We start from the raw sequence: 20,746 nt of genomic DNA on the forward strand, positions 1-20,746 counted from the left end.
ACAACTGTAAAGTTTTACTTTTTTTTTTATGTCAAATGTGTTTTTTTTTCTATTTTTTTCCCCTTCGGTGTGAACTGATGAAGCTTATTGTCAACATGAACGTATGAGCGCGATCGTTCCATTACAATCGTCTCAGGCAATTATATCTGCTGACGTGCATCATGATGACTACACTGAGAATGATATTAGCTATAAAGCGGCTCTTTGAAGAACATACGTCTCCAAATGCTTTTAACATTTGGCATTTATATCATTTCCAGAGTACAATGGCTTCACTGTTTTTTTTTTTGTTTTTTTTTATTTAATGGGATCAGCAGCAGCTTTGAGGTCAGGGAGGCGGCGACATGATTGGTCGCAGGATCAAGCCGGGTCTTAAATGTACTTGGCTGGAGGTGCAGTCGGACGTGTCGGCTGAGAGACCCTTGATGTCAAAGTTGGATTTGACGGCGACATTTATAAAACAGGCCACAGCGTCAGTGAGAGTAAGAGCAGCGTCTGGTTCTAAGGGAAATAAACGGCACAGACTTGTGTATGAAAATGAATAGAACCAAAAAGAAACTAAACAAAGGGTGATTTTTTTCTGTATCAGGACTCTAAACCAATTAATATCCTTCTTAAAATCTTTAAAAATCCATCTGGAAAACAGATAATTGTCAATTTAGAGTCGTTTTAATAAATGTGAGAAAAGCTGCCATGTTCCAAAAAAAAGAAAAAAGGAAAAAGAAATGTGTTGAGGGCACACTCGCTGGATTCATTCTGTTTTTACTGAGCTCTGGACGGACAACCAGCCGTGCTCAGCCAACACTAGTAGCTGCCAGAGAAAGAGTCCCAAATGCCAGCGGTATTAGTAGTAAAATTGAGCTAAAAGAAAATTGGTACAGACGGAGCCTCTTCTTTGATTTCCAACTGTTACATATTCCCATTTTTTTTTTAAACTCAGCTAACACTCAGAGAAAGTGAGGTTACAAAATAAAACAAAAAAAAAAAAGTTAATATAAAATGTTAAAGTACTGTAACGGGGCCAGACGGGGACGTGAAACGCTGTGTGGTCCGTGTGGTAGTTGAGAGGTGATTTACGAGGCCGTGCAGCAACTGTGCGACAGAACAGCAGGGACATCGGCAGCATTTTAATTTTCCGTCTGCTCCATTAAACACAAGGTTACCAGAGGTCAAACGCAGCTAAACTGAGGAGGTTTTTCTTTTTCTACACGCGGCGTGACGGCTGATGATGTACAGTTAACAGTCTGAGAGGCTGATGGATTAAAAACCAGCGGTCGCACAGAGATGACGTCTGCGCGTCTTTCTCACCTACCTCTGAACTGTCGGATCATGTTCTGGTGCTTCTCCACGGCCTCCTGGAGGATCGTCTCCGCAGGGTCCATCTTCCAGCGCCACTCTGTGCCCACGGGGTTCGTGTGGTGTCTGTTAGTGGACCACAAACAAGAGGAGATGAGCACGAATAGCATGTTTTCACTGGCTGCTGGAAGACCGGGTATCAGTCAGGAACGGGCGATAACTTATTGTACACGAAATACCACCTAAAACAATCCCCACGATAAGCTAAAATAAACTCAAGAAGATGATGTAGGCGCGTAGCTGATCCGTGGCCAACAGCTAAACGAGGCTCCTCATCAATAAAATGGAACTGGTTCAGATATCAGAAGGTGGATGTGGAACAAACCTGTCCCATATGCACAGATAATGGTTAATAAAGGATAGAAACACAACAAATTTATTCTAGCACCTGAAGTACAACCACCAGCAAATGAGTCAGGAAAATCAGCAACACAAGAAATTTATTCTACCAGACGTCCCCGATTGAATAAAGGAAAAAAAAATGTTGCACGCAGGCTACAATTATTACGGTAGTTAGTCTAACTGCTAGTGGCATCACAGACATAGCAGTTTAAATATGAATGAATATGTCAAAATAATTGTTCCTGTTTCTTCATTTCATCTTGATAACCCTCTAATATTTACATTTAAATGTCCCCAGATTTTATTTAAGAAATCTGGTCCAGTCGACTCCATACGAGAAGTAAAGCAAGAGATGGAAAGATAGAACAGAACGGAAGGGATTTTGCATGTTGCCGTTCTCTCGTTTGATTAGTCGCTACAGTTTTCTCCACAGCTTCCTACTTAAACCTGTGGTTAAGCAGCTTATTTGACTGTGGGGACCATCAAGACAGAACGTAGTGACAGACTGAGTCTGTCAGAATATTTATTTCATGACAAATTTTTTAGCCCACATCACAAAAACCCTAACAGATCATGACTTGAAGGAAAAGCTGTAGAAAAGTCATGTCCAGATGTTAGTTAATGTTTGCTTAGATGTATTTCCAGCAGTACGGTTTATTTATGCAGGAATGTAGAAACATTCCCACTATGCTGCATGGAACAGGAACAGCTCCCTATGTAGGTAAAAAGGCCTCTCATCATTCTGAGGTGATGGAAAAGCCCTGTTGACATGGGACTAGTTTAACCGGGGACCTCTAGTAATTTTACAAAAAAACTGTAAAAATTACACCTCAAATGACTCATCCTATTTCTCCTAACACAGACGACATGTGATAATATTAATCCAGCATCTCTGTGATTTGAATATGTTTATTTTTTCTGCTTCTTTTTGCTCAAGAATTATGAAGGATGTGCTTTAAATCAAAGCATGGACAAATGTTTGCATGAAAAGTCACTGACCCATTCACAGAGAAAAATTGAAAACCATCAGATGAACGAAATTTTAAAATTTAATTAATATATAATTTAATTATTAATTCTTTTTTAAAAATGCAATAAATATTATTGTAAATAATGATATAAAACAATAAATCATTTATTACTCATACCACCTCTCACATTACAAGTAAATATAATATAATATAATATAATATAATATAATATAATATAATATAATATAATATAATATAATATAATCCCACATTTAAATACTGATAAGTAGTTCATAAATTCTCCCCCGGGATAAAATCAGTGATGTTTTATTTTTAAAAATACATCATTTATTATTAATCTGAATTTTCAAAATAACCAAAGCAGTCACAAAGTCTGTCTGAAATGTTTTAGGGTGTGAATCGGACGTAGCAGAGACATCATAACCATAGAATTTGCTTATTCTGTGCAAATGCTCCATGTGAATCAGCTGTTTTTCTTCTATCTATACTAATAATGAATCCTACCAACGCGTCCCTTAAAGAAGCATGAACACATTTCACAGGTTAAAGAAAAACAAACTGCTCCTCCTTCCAGTGTTAATGACGCCTTGTAACTGTCCAGACGTGATGTCTTACGTGCAGTAACAAAATCCTGAGGCGTCACAAACTGCAGACGGTCTAATCACATGCATATGCGCACAGTAACGTCTCATACGCCACAGCTGCCCTTAAATATCTAATTCCACCTGTTGTTAACGGAGAGGGCAGCAGCTACAAAGCCTCCGTGCCCCTGGAATTTCTTATTTCCTGTCATCCCACATAGGCGCATTAAGAGCGCGCGGCATATCCGCGGTGACAGCGAGGCGGTTTCACCGTGGCACAGTCTGGCAGCGACCTTTCAGAGCTCAACACAGTCGCTTCTTTCAAAATGGAACTTGAGGGGAGTGAAAGGCCCGATCTGTCGCCGGTGTCACGATGAATCAGCGTCCACACGGAGGCCTCGCAGTCATGCTGGCCATTAGTCCTCTACGTGCAAATCATTACGCTGTTTGCCTCAGCGAGGTCTTTGGTAAAGATGTAAACAAGTCTGGACGATTTAGGCAATAATCCCTAAATGAAAGGAAATAGATCCTCCACTACTATAGATAGATTCTATTAAAGATTAAGGAACCATACACTGCACTAATGTGACACCATAAAACTAGAATTATCTGTGTTTAATCTATCAGTAAAAAACAATATGAAGACTATAAATATTAAACATCATTCACTTTAGCTGTTCTTGTTGGACATATTTGCTTTATAGTTTGGGGACGTGTGAGCTTTGTCGTCAAAATAATTTTAAAAAATACGACGGGGATGTTGCTTCTTATGCAACCAAAGGCTCCAACATGATCAGTCAATACGACTTCGACCACAAACAGAAACCATAAAGCAGAGGCATCCAACACGCTGGCTGATCATGTGTCATTGATAAAATGTTTTAGATCACGATCCTTCGATGTTTTTCCAAACTGATGGAGAGATTAAAAGGCAACAGTGGTGTCAATATGCATTTGGGATTTGACCTGGGGACTAAATATGTTTAATATGAACCTGAACAGAGTCAGCGGGTAATATGCAGCCTCGTGATTGGCTCAGCAGCGATAGGGGGCGGAGCCTACTGTGCACAGGAGGCTTAGATTGTGGCGCCCTGTGTGAAACTGTGCGTTGTCTGCAGAACCTCTGCAGACCTCCTGATGAAGACCTGTGTTTAAGATGTTAGTGCTTCATTTATCTGTTGTATAACAAACAGCAACGCAACATGCCCTCACTTCAGTGACACACATCCACAGCCTCGCACAACATCAACAACAACCCAAGACGACTGTCCGTCTTAAAGGGACAGCGTCGTTTTTCTGAAGGAGCAGAGCAACAGTTTTTCTTCTTAGAAAAATAAAAACAAAGAGCTTTTAACACTGTGTACACCACCAATTAAAAGTTTGAACACAGTTACTCGTTCAACTCAATGAGACGATGGGTTGAAATGTAAATGTGCTAAAAAATGTGTGGGCAGCCCTCCCTCAGTGAGATAAACCATTATTTAAAACAAACTGCAGGAATTTAAGTGATCGAACGCCAAGAAACTATTTCACCTTATTCCACTTTTGTTGAGTAGATTCTACTACAGTAACAAGTGATATAGACATAAAAAAACCCTTAAAAATCTGATATTAATTCATAAAATACTAGGATAGATTAGTAAATGTATGTTATCTACTGCATCTTCTCACCGTTAGAAACTAGTCATGGGAAAAGATTCAAACATTTAGTTTGAGAAGAAGATCTGTGGCAGAACGTTGAATCTAAAACGTATGACGACAGAAAAGAAGTGGCAAAGCAAAGACATATGCAACATGGGCCAATTACCTGTAAAATATTGTGCAAAAATCACAAATTAGTAACTAAGTAGTTTGGAAATGAATTGATAATGAATTGAATCAAATCAAGTCCTTGTGAATCACAAGTGAATTGTGTTAGAAAATCAGTACCCGGCTCAAGATTCTCCTTAACGATGTAAAAACTGGAAACGTAATGTAAATGGACCCAGTCCAGGGACGTACCTCCAGCAGAAGACACACTTGTTGGCGCAGGCGAGGCTGGGCGTGGTCTCCATACACCGGTGGGACTCGATGCCATAGAAAGTGTGTTTGTAACAACCTCCTCTCCCTCGTAGCATCGACTGACCAACAGAGACGACGCCCTCAGTGAGATTCATGCATTCAGTTTATACATTAAACTTAACAAAACTCCCTTTACCTTAGTCCAGCGACAGAGCTTCACCCCTGAGTGACTTCCAATCAGTTTATATCCTGCACAGAAAGAAGACGCCCGTCAGACAGTAAACACCTTGACGACAGATTTACCGCGCAGAAAGGTTTAATGTTACACTTTCTTTGAGCGGCACATCAACACAGAAGTGAATGTCGCATCTCAAGGCTGCTTAAGAGTGTGACAGGATGGACGATTAAGAGTTTCACATGCACTTTCTTTTCACACAAGTGTGCATCTTTGTGCTCTAAATACCACGAGCTGCAGACGTCCACGCTTTCTGAAGCTTTGAGACAGAAAGTGGCTTTTCAGGTGCAGGGAGTCATTCACAAACACAGCAGCCTTACAGGGAAGTCAGGTGGTAGCATGTTTTTTATTATTATTCTGGAAGCTTGGTGTTGTAGCTGCTATTAAACCCTTGTAAATGAGACAAAATCTAATTAAAACACAGCAGCAGGTAGTGTACGAGCTCTAAACGCTTGATGCTAGATGAGTCAAACGTTTTTAATCGAGGCTACTGTAGAAAAAGGCAGAGCAGTGAAAATTCTTTTATTTAATACTTGCTAGCGCGCCACTGATCAAGGACACTCTGTTGATAAGTAGTAGAGTACAAATGCGCACACACACACGAATCTATTTCTTGTTCTCTTCAGGGATAAATCCAGGCTGACCACCATCAAATAGTTTACATCAAAAATCCAAAACCACATTTAGGAGCTGGACATGTTGGCAGTAACCTGTCGTGTGTGTTGTTTCTTTCAAAGGAAAAGTTTCTTTCCACGTCCTCTGAGAAATGGCATCCGCTACTTTGATGTTTTATGTGAGATATGAGACAAAAAATCTTTTCCTGGAGGTATCGTGATAAAGCCTGAAGGTTCTTCATCCGTCCGTATGGAAACGCTTCGATATTAATCGACACGTGTAACACAAACTCTCTGTGCATCAATCAAAATGAAATAGATATTTAAAACACGGTTTGCCTCCTTCTCACCTGGTTCTCAACCAGAGGAAAATAAAATCTTTTACATCATTGAAAAAAAAGATCATATGACATTTATAGAAACAGGTTTATCTGAGTTTATTCTAGTGTAGTTTACCGTACTTTATTAACAGATCTCACTCCTGGGTTGCATTGTTTACACAAACTGCAGTGTGCATGCACCATTCATTTCTCTATGATGCTCTTATTGTGAAACATCTGCAGGGAAACTGAATAATGTGCACGTTCAGGTTAGCTCTTGAAATTATGCTAAGCTAATTTGTGATCCTCAGGGTAGATCAAAAATATGCAGAGAAAGGTTGAGAACCACTGCTCTATGAGACCAGCAGGAGAAGATGCAGTGGTAGAATATGAACAATGCGTCTGATACTTTGAGCTGAAACTTGAAAGAATTACATGAAACCTGCAGCACCTCCTAAGAACCTCTAGCAGCACCTAAAGCTATTTTTAAATCTAAACCAACTCTTGCTGCTCCTATTATTTCATTTCTCGCCTTTGCTGAAAATAGGTACACAAGAAAGTTTTAATCTCCTGATCCCTGTGGATGCCAAAACATTTTTTCTACTATATTAAAACTTTCTTGGACGCTTCTCAAGAGCGTCGGTCATGTGCGACTTTTTAACATCCAGTAAAAAAAAAAAATTGGCTTCCAAGACTGAACGCCGTTAAAAACAATGCCAGAACTTTCATCCTTTCATGCTTTTTATTCCAAATGAGACAAACTTCCCACCAGGGCTGACGGCTGCCAACATAAACACCATGAAACAGGTCAACATTTGGTCGAATGAAGTGAAGTCTCGCTTCCAGGGTCCTATTTATAGAGCGTTGTGTGAGATAACAATGGGGGGTTATTGGCTGAAAAACGCCTGGTTTGTGCCACACTAGTGAATGGGCAAGTAGATAAAAGAGCAGAAATAATAGTAACATATATAATAGTAACAGAGTCAACAATCAACACGATTAGCATTTTATCAGAATATATAAATATTAGGGATTTAATTCAGTTTCTGATATTGAGTTAATGATACGATTTTATCACTGTTCTATTTGTTACATATGCTGTTTTTTTTAAGGTCGTCATTCATTTTACATCTCAGCTGATTTGTATCGTCAAACATTTATACGCATCGTTACATCTCTAATAAATACAGAGCGATAATAAGTTTTACGCTCGCAGACAGACGACAATTTCCCACCGTTTTAATCAAAGTTAAATAATCCAATTATAAAAAAGATTAGGTGGAAAGTTAGTGTAATTACTGTCTAGTCTGGAAATGCAGATGTGTCTCCATTAAAAGAAATCAGTGTTTGCTTTTGCAGAACTGGACTGCACGACATCAATAAGTGTCATTAACAACAAAAAAAATAAAAAATACACATTTCTTAGCCTCACACTTCTCCTCATGTGGCACATTTGACCAGCTTTAAATAGCGACTCTGTCTCTGTCGGGAGAAAGGTGGGAACACGATGCAATTTCAGCACCGGAATAACTGAAGCATCTCTCCAGGGGTCACCTGTATCAGTGCCTGTGCTGCACAGAGAACATGGAGAACATCTCCGTTTGTGAGTGAGGGGAGATACTTAAAATTAAAAAGCAAACAAAAAAATATTAAACTGATATCGTGGCTTGTGTGTGTTGGGCGGTACGACCAAATATGTATATCACGGTATTTTTCAAAATTCTGACGGTATCGCGGTATATTGTGGTATTTTTTTTCATGCATAATCACGTGTTCACAACATTTTCTACTGGTTTATAGAGGAATTAATGCAGTAGATTGACTAAGGATGAACTATTTTACGATGATGATGAGTAAATATTGTAGAATAATCGAAAACTAGCAGTAAAACTGGTTTGTGTGGCACCGTGTTAGCGCTGACTGCTGATGTGGAAATTTACAGCTCAGAGATAAAAAAAAAATATATATATATAGAAAAAAAAAGAATTAAATGTTATCAAGATGAAATGAAGAATAAGGGACAATTGCGGTTTAATTTATTTTGACATATTTAAACACATTTAAACTACTATGTCTGTGATGTCAACAGCAGCGCGACCGGCTACCGTAATAACTGTAGTCTGCGCGCAACATTTTTTTTTTTGTTACTCATTCATAAAAAGATAAAATTGGGGATATTTTCAGGGACAGCTTTAGTCCGGGGACAGGTCATCCAAAACGGGGACTGTCCCTAGAAATCGTGGACGTCTGGTCACCCTAAAAAAAAAAAAAAAAAAACACTACAAGGCACCTTTTTTTTTGGCACAAGTCCTCTCACGTTTTGCCACTTCTTCATTTTTCAGACCTTCCCATCTTTACCACGCCTCATAGTGATTAGCGTGTTTAGAAGCGCTACATTGAAACAGTGTAATCAAATACACGGTGCACCACCCAGTCCTAGTGTGTGCGTTTGTTAGATTTATTGCTGACATAAATTCCAAAGATTCATGTTTTAAAGTAAAACAACGCCGATGTCCTTTGGGCAGCAGTAAGGTTAAGCATATGCCGACAAGCAGCTGGTATGAAAGGCCTGTAATGGGATTTTTTTTTCCCCAAAGCAACGCATATAAATGAGTGTGCGTCGATTACCCACAGTCACCATGACACCCACCAGATGTTCTTTTAGAAAAAGGATAACGCAGTTTAAGTCAAAGAAGTCACACGTTCATTAAATTCGACCACCGTTATCAAAGTCTTCTTAAACGTACACATTTGCTCTCTAATCAACTTTTTTTTATTTTTCCTGAATCCAAACCCACTGTGTCCTCACCTTGCTTGGTCAGTGAATCTCTTAGGGCCGGCGTGATCATCTCTCTTCTCTCCCCTTCATCTTCAATCTTCTTCACTCCGTTAAGTTTGGACAGCTTCACCATCTGTCCGTCTCCCTGGGTCTCCTCTTTGCTCTGAGGCAGAAACAAAACTGTGAGTCTATTATTATGTATGACCACGGGTTCATATATTAAGAATCAGGCTCCGCTGTTGTGATGTGATGTGACTGACATGTGGGAAATATAAAACCACTGTGTGCATGGTCTCTCTATACCCAACGACGTACATAAGGATATACCACAATCTAACAAATCCCTATTAACTTTAGTGTTTTAGTTTAAATTCTCAATAGTGGAAACCCTTTAATATCTTTTTACAGCCTTCCTCTTCTTTGTGGGTACCAGCTGGCTTCACGTTTAGATCCACAGTTTCTCAGGACAAGCCCAGGTGGTCGAGTATTATCACAGGGTTTGAGGAATCATCATTAAACTGGCGTTTGCTGCCTTAAAAAAGTCATCATTTACAACCAGAAAATAAACTGTAAAAAAAACGTATCAGCGCGTGTTCTTTTGTGAAATTTGTTTTGCCGCATATGTTGCATTGATGCCTTTTCCCTTTAGTAATGAACACAGTGCTGCCATCTGCCCATGAGTATATAAAGGGGGCAGAAAGTACAGAGCAATCTTAGTTTGAGAGCTCCAGGAAAGTTGCACAATAGGTCAACGCTGTAACCAGCATGAATGATGAACTTTTTGTTGCCAACGCTGCTGCTGCTGCATCGCGTTTGTTTGAAAGATTAACCCATTCTTCCAGGGCCGAGATCATATTACTGCAGAGTGTGGCACTTGTATATATAAGGGTGAATACAACAGAAGATTGATTCAGTTTTGCTGGAAAAAGTTGCTGCGCGTTGACTTCGGAGCAAGAATCACTTCTCAGAAAAAGTTTGACGGACAACGTGCCGTTCGGATTTAACCGTGTCAAATGACAGCTCCACCCAATTACTGCACCGCTGCCACTCCTTGGGCTTGTCTATAGGGATCTATATGTCACCTCGTCAGCACAGCCGTGCTCTTAAGGTGCTGGGACTGTGTCAGCAAACCTGGATGAATGTTCAGATGTGAAAAAAAAAAAAAAGTGACAATTCTGCTGCAGCTTCCTGCAGGGCACCAACATTTGTGCACAGAGCTGAATTTCTACAGTAAGTACAGCTATGCCAGCATTCACTCTACTCCATTTAAAGCAGCAGTTAAATATATGAGTATTTCCATCTATAATCCAGTTAATTCTCCGGGTTCCTACTATAATAATAACCTGTTAAGTCACCGTCTATAACTGAATTACGTAACCAAATGATGAGACTGTGGCTCACTGATGAAGGTATTGCAGTGTTTTTATTACGAGCTGCATGAAAAAAAAAATGCTGTATTAACTTACTGCTAATTTATTCTCCACAGAGATATAAAGATGTGAATGCATTATGCTAAATCATCATTGGATGATAGCCCATGGGTTCAGAGTTTACTGATAATGCAAATCGAACGCTGCTTGCTGCAGCAGCTTCACATTAAAAATACTTACTGCCCTGTTCATCAAATATGGAACGAGAAGGAGCAGCAACGGTGAGCAGAAACTGATGCTGTGTGCAGCGTACAATGATCTACGAAGAAAAGGCCAGACACATATCACCAGTAACTCCAGGAATCTCTGTATCCCACAGGTCTATCGCACACGATTAAAAGACACAAAGCATCACTGAGGGAATTAAACTACCACAGTAAAAGCTCGTAAAAGTCCTTGTTAGGGTAGTGCGGGAAACAGACGGTGTAACCTCTTTTTTGCCACTAATTTTTGCTTCTACTTCCTGCTTCACTTTCAACAATGAAACTTTCGGGTACGACCAGAAGTCGAGTCACAGAAGTGGCTTTTAAAGAAAGCTTCTTCAGTTCTGAGAGACTGGTGTGAAGTTGAGGTTTAAATAGGGAAAGTCTGTGGGTAAGAGAGAAGGTTTCTCCAATTTGATATTGATGGCTTCCTTTACTCCCCTCTCAAACCATCTGTCTTCTCTGGCTGAGACTCGGATGTTGCTGTCTTCAAGTGTCCTTCAAGTGGATGAGGACCGCTGAGTCGTTCCCTGATGATGTTTGAATCTCCAAACCTCCTCAATTAACCTTAATTTGATGTGTTTCATCACAATTGATCCTAAACAATCAATCTGAAAAATGGCAGAGACGAGGAAGCCGTCGGAAATACTAAAGCAGAAACTACTACCAAGCTACTAACCATTTACATCTTTTATGTGCTGCATCTCCACAACATGTAGTTACATGGGAAGGTACATGTCTGTCTACACAGTGTTAGGGTCTACGTAGTGTCTGGTCTGTGGCAGACGCCTAAATCACCTACTCTGATCATCTTTAAAAAAAAAAAAAAAGCTTCTACCTGCAGCACTGTCTGCTCTGAGTCCACAACAACTGGACCCAGATGTCTGTTGTGCATCTGCATCTACATACAAGACACTTTATAGACACTGAGACACTTTAAAATATCTACATATCTCATGTCTGTGATTGTAGACTAAACTGTATATTTTCACAATATTTTTTGTAACTTACTACCTCATTCTTACACTATTTTTAAGACTTTTTATTTTTATCTTATTCTAGTTTTTCTCCTTGACTCATATTCTTATGTCTATGTCTGGTCACATTTATGTTCTCTGTTGTCTTGAGACTCTTGGACAAAACAATTTCCCTGCAGTGATCAATAAAGTGATCTTGAATCTTGAACAATCAAACAGACGGGGTCTCTCTATAGCAGAGGTTCCTCTTCACTTCTGGCAGCAGATTATCTCATTTTTTTTAATAAACGCTGATGCTGTTAATAAAGAAATCATCGTGTCGTGTCAGCATACTGCCCCATCTCTTTCTGAGATGGAACATATCAAACGTTTGAAGCCGTTTGACAATGATATGTTTAAATTACATCATGGAATCACAACGCATGTACGTCATCCAAGGTATGAGCACGGCAACCAAACACAGGCTGTAGATCAGGGATCAAAGATCTGGCAGGCGACTAAACCGAGGCTAATATTTGTGTTGCCTTCAATTTAAATCTCGGAAGGAGATAGAATTAGATCACCACCCTCAGCCTCAGCCAGCACAAATGTCCACCTTCGCTTAATGCATCAGTGACATGTACAACTCTGACAGCACACACAACATGTAGCCAGCAGAGAGACAATCTGTCCCCGTGGACCCTGGCTATTTATCTGGCCCCGGTCTCTGGTTACCCACTGCTCCACTTTCAGCCTCGCCTGAGAGCTCACGGACGTCCAGTCAAGCCCGGACCTGTCTGGAAGAAACAGAACTGGGACATCTCACAACGCCCGTGTTGCGCTCTGGAACAAATACACAACATGGGGCTGATGCAGAAGGACAGCGTAGTGATATAACACACGGAGAGAGAAAGAGAGAGAGCACATGAGCGAGGCCAAAACATGAAGGTACACGAGGCTAAAGAGAACATGAAAGAGGGAAAGCAACACGACCTGAACAACATGAACACTGACGCTGCATGCGCTAAATCTGAGGTACCATATTTTCTGAAGTGCCTCTAATATTTTTTTTGTATACACCAATTATGACCTAACACTGTGTAGTTGTGTCTCCCTGAGGGTGTCCTAGGTGTCTGGCAACAGACTGTTGTTAAGTGGGTCCTGTATGATGAGTGGAGGGGCCTCTGAGGATCATCCCACTGATACTAGATCAGTTTGGATATCTGGTGAATTTGATCCTGAAATGTTTTTGTGTGCGTGTCTCCTGCTGGAGAGGGTCGTTGCTATGGGATGGGGGTGCCTGGCCTGGTGTAGGTGGGTGCTACATGTCTAAATAACATCCACATGAATGAATACCAGGTCCAAATGTTTCCCAGCCGAACACCGATTTGTCACGGGACGGTCAACACCATTTACGTCTCCTGTCAGTGTGGTCGTAATGTTGTGGCTGACTGATGTACATATCTCTCTAAAGAACTGTTTCATTCTTATTCATAGTAATAAAAGAGGTGCCAGGTTTGTGAGGTTCCTCGTCTTATGTCAGCTTTTTCCCCATTGGACACTAACCTGAAAACATCCCCACTGAGCCAAGAAGGACTGCGCACCCGCCCAGGTTAATGATCCACTTCACACTAACTGCCGACAGCATGCAGTGGACCTCTCATGGCAGAGTTTAGATGCCAAAAGCTATGAGCTATGAGCAAAATCAATTAGGGCAACAATGGAAATGAATCTTGCTGGAACTTGGCCGAGCAAAAACAGAGCTTCGGCCAAAGACTGATTTACATGAAGGTTGGGCCGAAGCAGAGCTCTGCACTCTGGCAGCCAATCGCAAGCCTGGCTGACACTCAGATTCAAACAAAAAAAACAGTTGTGGCAAATATGGATTAATCACAAAGTTTCAGCAGCGATCCAGTCTTCCTCATTCCAGCTTGGCTCAAAGCCCAACGGACATCTGAACCATATTTGGCTCAGCAGCTTTCTGCTTGTTATGCGTTTGGCTTCGATTAACTGACAGACGTGGAAAAAAGGAAAAGCGTCGTTAGGAAGGGTTGAGGCATCTTTTTTATCCAAATAAGAGATGATTTTTGAATAAAAATGGGCAGCTACTGACACTTTTATTTTAGCAGTTATATGACAGAAATGAACTAGAGAGAGATTCATGAGAGCAGCACCAGACAGTGATCTATACTGTGTGAAATCTGTATTTTTATTCAGTGTGAGAAATGAGTTTCCTCAGAGTGGGATTTAATGCTGTTTGCAAACCTCTCTGAACTCATTCTTTCTGAAATTAACTGATTCGTTTTTTAATCTGTTCAGTCAATATCCATGAAAAAAAGACAGAACTAAAGGTCAGCTATGAAATATGAAACAAAAAACGATTGAGTCTAACTGATAAAGGTTCGTTGAGGACTTCAGAGTTTGATACTAATTTTCTTTGTGCGACCAAATAACAGATTCTCATTTGTGATATAAGTTTTTTGTTTGTTTGTTTTGCAGTTCTTGTCATTTCTAAAGTTCTGTAACGATAAAAACTGCACCCAAGTGTGAAATACTGAATTTCCAGTCTATATTTCATGAACAGTTAAATGTCCTTAGAGCAGTCATGCAGAAACCAAGAACTAAAAACCACAGTTTAGCATGAAACAAGAGTCTGAACCTCTAATGCTAACTTGAGGCAGACAAACACACAGAAATGTTGATTAGCATGAAGTTGGGAGAGTTTACATATTAATGTGAGTGAGTTTGAACAAACTGTTCTGTAGTTTCTGAAAGCAGGGAAGATGAAGCCAACGGCACAGCTTAGAGAGATCGATGAGGTTACAGCTAAAGACTTAAAGGAATCACAGGAGCTGTTTAAAATCTGTAATATGAAAATCACTAAGCAGGATAACACCACCTGATGAAGGAACCATCCCTAGCTGAGTGGAGGTTGAGATATGTAAAAGGAGTGAATTTACAAGAATAATAACTTCAAAACCTTCAAAAGAAAAGCAGTAATGGTCAGAGCTTCCAAAAGCCCTGTTTTCAATCGACCCAGGATTTTATCAACTTGGCTTCGACGTGAACAGGAATGCCAGGTTGACCAATGACGTTGATGGGACCTGTCACATTTAGATTTTATCGATGGACGACCTGTTAGACTGTATCATCGTAGAAGCTCCAGGGCTGCAAGCAGCTCAAAAACAGAGTAAAGTTTTGATCTACTCCCGTAAGAGACCGATCTCTGGCAGAGAGCAGAGATTTTTGTCCATTTTCTCAATCAAACAAGTCAAATGTGTTGTTTCACAATCATTAATGGAAGTGTATAGATGAATTAGCCCCACATATGGCACACTTTTTTATCGATCATGGTAGTGCACTGGCCAGACCGGCGAGTTGCTCTGCACCCATGGAAAAGAGGAGATTCGGTGCAGTGTGTGACGTTGTCGACACAATGACTTATGAAACTCCCGTGTCAACCCGGAATTTTCAATTTCAGATGCTGCGACGCCAAGAGCGTTCAGTTCATAGCAGACATCCTAAGATTCCTGAAGCAGCTCTATGAGGAACAACCGTCTCAGATTCAAGGTCTGCGGGGAGCTAGGTTAAGTCTGAAATGATGTTTGGGATCATGAATACAGCATTTTATGTTTAAGTCACAAAGACTGGATGTGCTTTAAAACCATGTGCTTGCATCTCCCTTTAGAGCCAGATACAATGCGAGTATGTGTTGCACCGTAGGCAGGTTGCGTTTGTTTGCTTGTTCTTGTGACTTTAAGTTTGGATGACATTTTTATCATCAATAATGCAGAAAACCCAGGACATTCAAAGAGATGCACATATCTGTTCTCTCCACTGTATGTAATAAACCCTGACAGCATGGCGTTAAAGGTCAAAATGTTGCAGCAAAGACCAGAGGTTCAGTCAGTGACTGGGGCTTAATACACCAGAGAGAGGCTCTGCCATCACCTAGTGGCCAAACACAGACAAAGTCAATCCAGCTGCAGTTATGACAAGATGTATCTCGCACATGAGAAAAACCAGGTTCATTAAATTGTCGATCTCCAGCTCAGTTTTATTACAGAACTATGGAAACAGATGCTAAACTGTCTCATTTTCCTTATCCAGACAATATGCAGCTTGGCTAGACACTATTTTTTTCTTGGCAAAGCAAATGATCAGAGTTAAAACTAATTTCTTTCTTGCGGCGTCTGGTCTGTGCACAAACATGTTACCAGGGAGACACTTAGACTGTGATGATGCTTCAAGTGATCCCAGAAGTATAAATAAAAGTGAAGACGTCTTCCTCTTCCCATTGTGGTACAGATAAGTGAAAAGTACTGATCTGTCCTGTCTCTCTAACATTTGCAGCTGAGACGTATGAACACAGCTGTATAGGGCTTACAAAGTGGCCTGTCCAAAACTTCCAGAACTTACACTGTAATATTAATGTCACACAAGAGGGGGGAGACAAGTCACTCTGAACCTGAACACTTTTTACCACAGGGACATCTCCTGACAACTGCAGACAAATGACATATGATGCTATCCAGCGTCTGGTCCCCTCAGCTACTAAAAAACACACCAAAATAATTTCACGCCTGTCAAAACAGAATAGAAGACGACATTCTCTCACTTGTTTCTTTAGGACAGTAGGCATCTCCTTCTAAAAAAAAAAATGAGTCCAGCTCAACAGAAAAGCTTTGTGCTGCCTGAACAAAATATCAGTTTGTGAACATCTTCTTTGTGACGTGACTGGAGCTCAGAGCAGCAGAGGATGTTTTCCAGTGATGTTATAGATACAAATAAAGGATTAAAAGGTATTTATTGTGATTAAGTTGGTGCGTCTTCCACAAAACACAGATCAGACCACTGGTAGATACTTGATCAATTTGGGATCTAGTGGATATTGAGGCCAAGTCAACACCTTGTGCTGGTCTTTGTGCTTTTTTTATGTTGTTCCTTCTTTGTGTGTCATCAAGGAGTGTCATTGCTATGAGGTGGGGGGGTCTGGTCTGGTCTGGTCTAGGTGGGTGCTACATGTCTAGGTAACGTCCACATCAATGAAGGCCAAGTCCAGAAGTTTCCCAACAGAACAATGAATCGTCACAACATGGTCAATGTTACCGACTTCTCCTGTCAGTGGTTTTAATGTTGTGGCTGATCTGTGTATACAGGCCCGTGGGATCAATTTGCAAAGATTACATTAACTGCAATTTTACCAATAAAAGTAATGGCTATTCTTGGGTTTCACACAGATTTAGTAAGACTCGTAAACATAACACTCAATATGTTTACATGCACGTGAAAAAAATGAATTATTGCCTTAATCCGACTGTAACTGGCCAACTTCAGTGCATGTAACTCATCACGTTACTCCTAAAATCAGAGTTCTCCTTATCCAATTAAGATACCCAGATAATGCGATTGGAAATCGATTTTCTCCATCACGTATACGCCTTAATTGGACTTTTAACTAGACAACACGTGCACGCATGCTCCACAACCGATGCGCTGGTGTATGACCCCAGAACAAAAACATCCAAAAAAGAAGAAGAAGAAGAAGAAGAAGAAGAAGAAGAAGAAGAAGAAGAAGAAGAAGAAGAAGAAGAAGAAGGTAAACAGAGCTGGTAGAAGAACCACCTAAGGGATAGCGCCATCTTATCTGCACCATATGACGTATTAGGTCAACCGGAGTGTGGAGGAGGAGGAGGAGGAGGAGGAGGACATGCTCCTGTCAATTATTCGATTTTCTACATGTTTTTTAATAGTGCAGTTTATTAAATGAAAACACTTTCATGATGTTCTTCTTTTCACTAAAACAAAGGGAAACATTTGGTGGCATCACTATGTATAAGTTAATACACTAGGTTAGTGATTCCATATCGAACTGAGCTGAATGTAGCCCCTGAACTAAAATGACGTAACGTAATCTACACCCTCAGGACCAATCATTAAACCTTCACAGATAACTGCTTATATCTAGTGAGTGTCTGAGTCTGAGAGGCTGCAAGATGTATTCTACCATGCACTTGTAGGACTGATTGTCTGATCTAGATGTCTTTCAGCTGAAAATGAATTAAGTAGGGGTGTAAGATAAGGTTGCATTCCCCTGATATCAAGTATTTTCGTAAACTATTTAAGTTCTTTCTTAACGTAGCGTTTCTTTGTAACTTTAATCATATCAGACTGAACGCCTGTGTCCCGAACTTCCCCTGGTAGAGTTGAGTTTAACACCACAATGTTGTAAAGCAGCCTGTAAAATTAGCTTAAAATGCTTAAAATGGGTTTTGATTTCAGTGTGAAACTAGCGAGCAGCTAAATCCACAGGTTTTCACTCTGGTTGAATCAACAAGAGACCTGGAGACCTATTAGAGAGTTGGACGTATTCCTACATTGTCCTCCACCTCTCTGCTCAGGGCCAAAACAACGTGGCCTATAGCAAGAGAACAAAATCATTTCTCTTCCTTCTCGTTTTCTGCTTCTCTTGAGTCACTCATTCCTGACACGTCTGTGGAGTGGGCGTCCTCGCTATTACGCAAGCCTCCGCTTCTCGTCTGCCGGGGTCTGGTGTCTATCAACCCATCTGCCAGCTTTCCTTTTTTTTTTTTTATTTCCAACCATTTAGTGAACAGTAGAGTCTTAATGCTACGATCACAGACCTTAACCAGGAAATACTGAAAATAGAGCTGCAGTTTCAGATGATTCAATCCGCTAACCCTGATATGATGAGGCAGAGAGCCAAGCAGTGAACTCAGTGGTGATAGCCTCAACAATAGTAACCCTAACCAGGATTATCAGTTCACTCATTTCTTCAGGAAGAACTGGTAAACGTGAAGTCAAACGTGTGTCGCTGAAACAGAGTCTGACCTTTGCTTTCTTGACACTGTTCATGATGTTGCCCAGATCCTCCACGTCTACCACCGAACCGGATTTTTTCTCATCTAGCTGCACAGATTCATCTTCATCGCTGCTGGTTTCCATCAGATCCTCCTGAAACAACAAAAGCAAAATATAGGTTGAGGAAACGATGAGAGTGATGAACGGGTGGAGAACATTAACGACACTCAGAAGAACAGAGATTCACACGTGTTCTCCAACCTACGGCCAATTAAAACGCCGTCCTCGACTGTGCGATGGTTCCCGAAGCGGAACCACATTCATTATACGTCGTTATAGCTCCTCTCGGGCTGTCTGCTTTAATAACAAAACAATATGCATGTTTACGGGCCTCGGCGGGACTCATCATAATTCAGTGTTGAAGGCCACACGTGAAGGACGAGAGAAGCGATAAATCACTACGACGATGACGATGATGATGATGATGAAGAAGAAGATGGTCCCATCGGCTCAGTTCTCAGCGTCTCTTGGTTCCGGCTGAATGTCACCTCTGCTGAGTGTTGCAGACAGAGGGGAGGAAGTCTCAGCTAGAGTTTGCTCTGAGGTGCCCGCTACCATGACAACTGATCATCTGTGTGTGTGTGTGTGTGTGTGTGTGTGTGCGTATACATTTATATATATACACCGATCAGCCACAACATTACGACCACCGAGAGGAGAAGTAAATAAATTCCTGTGACAATCTGTTTGTGTGGATGTTACTTAGACATGTAGCATCTAGACAAGACACTCCTTGATGACAGCAGCCATCCCCATGATATTGTGCTGTTTTTGTTTTTTTATTTAAGTTCGAGATGAATTTTAACAATAAATACATGTAACAGACACACAAACAAAAACACCTCAGAAACATATTCTGGCCTCCAAATTCACTAAATCCTAAACTTATCACTAACATCATTCTGTCACCACTCAGAAGGTCCACGTCCATCCTCTGATTCTCTGATGGTGGTCATAATGTTATGCCCGACACCGGTGAATAAATGTACTGTTTTCATCCTTCGACAACACACTCGTCATCGCTGCTGCTGCTGCTGCTGCTAAATGACGACTTGCTAAAGTAAAACTAACACTCCTGAGATGTTTATGTTGTTTTCATCACATCGTTGAAGGAGTTCAACACGAGGCCATCAGTCAGTCTGCTTCAGATCCCTGTGATAACAGCAGCGCGGAGAAATCTGAAAACATCACCATGAGCCAGAGGACATCAGCTCCGCGTTTCTCCTTCTCCTTGAAGTCACTAATTATCTTTAACCTGCTTCCTTGTATTCAGGGACATTCGCCCGGAGTCTCAGATGTGTCGCGAGGTTTAATTCCAACCGAAAAGCCACTGAAGCTGAGTAATTCGAACGTCTCTGTTAAAACCGAGGTTTAAATGTTGGATCCTATCAGTAATGCAGAGCACGTTAAAGGTCATTTTACTCAAAGTGAAGACTTTCCTATCTGAATCGTCACTTAGTACAATTTTATGGAGTCAGGAGAACGTGTTAGACAGGTACTTTGTCCAAGAAAACCCTAGAAAGCCGACTCACTGGTGTCCTTCTAAGCTGATATGTGCAGCTGATTGAAGAGTCTGTTACATGAAACTACGTGAAACAAATCAGTAGCTTTGGGATTGTGAGAACACTAGTTCAAATCCTGCTATGTCTACACTGCTTCAAGTGCTTAATACTCTCTGTGTGCACAATGGGATGGGTTTAAAGACAAACTACCTATTTATAGATGAACAGGTTTCATTTCACCTGTACGGCAGTTATGGATCGCTTCCAAATGGCACTAGATCATTCTTTAATAACCAGTTAAGTCACTACTGCAGGACCTGACAGGTTCAACAACAAATACCTAAGAATTAGAACAACATATTTATTCTGTTGACTTGACGCTGCTGCTGGTTGATCTTATTTTTTGCAGCATTAAAACAGAAATTCAGACAAATAGACTGATGTTGACAAAATTATTTCTATTTTAAACAAATAAATAAATCAAGTTTTGAAATAATTTCATATGACAGAGCATCTAGTCTTCATCTTCGTCACCCCAGGTCTGCATATACAA

The 20,746-nt window shown here is 40.6% G+C and overlaps 1 protein-coding gene across 1 annotated transcript in view; it reads right to left on the bottom strand.

Annotated features, from left to right (window-relative positions):
* tyw1 (tRNA-yW synthesizing protein 1 homolog (S. cerevisiae)) overlaps positions 1-20,746 on the bottom strand; it is a 58,477-nt gene that overhangs the window by 35,203 nt on the left and 2,528 nt on the right. The window contains exons 7-11 of the mRNA XM_047595068.1: positions 18,662-18,784; positions 9,251-9,383; positions 5,469-5,521; positions 5,273-5,391; positions 1,313-1,422 (exon numbers count right to left, since the gene is read on the bottom strand). Of these exons, the coding sequence (XP_047451024.1) occupies positions 1,313-1,422; positions 5,273-5,391; positions 5,469-5,521; positions 9,251-9,383; positions 18,662-18,784 (538 nt within the window). The remainder of the gene's footprint in view (positions 1-1,312; positions 1,423-5,272; positions 5,392-5,468; positions 5,522-9,250; positions 9,384-18,661; positions 18,785-20,746) is intronic.

This window comes from Mugil cephalus, chromosome 9, assembly GCF_022458985.1.
Source record: "Mugil cephalus isolate CIBA_MC_2020 chromosome 9, CIBA_Mcephalus_1.1, whole genome shotgun sequence".
NCBI classification, from domain to species: Eukaryota; Metazoa; Chordata; class Actinopteri; order Mugiliformes; family Mugilidae; genus Mugil; species Mugil cephalus.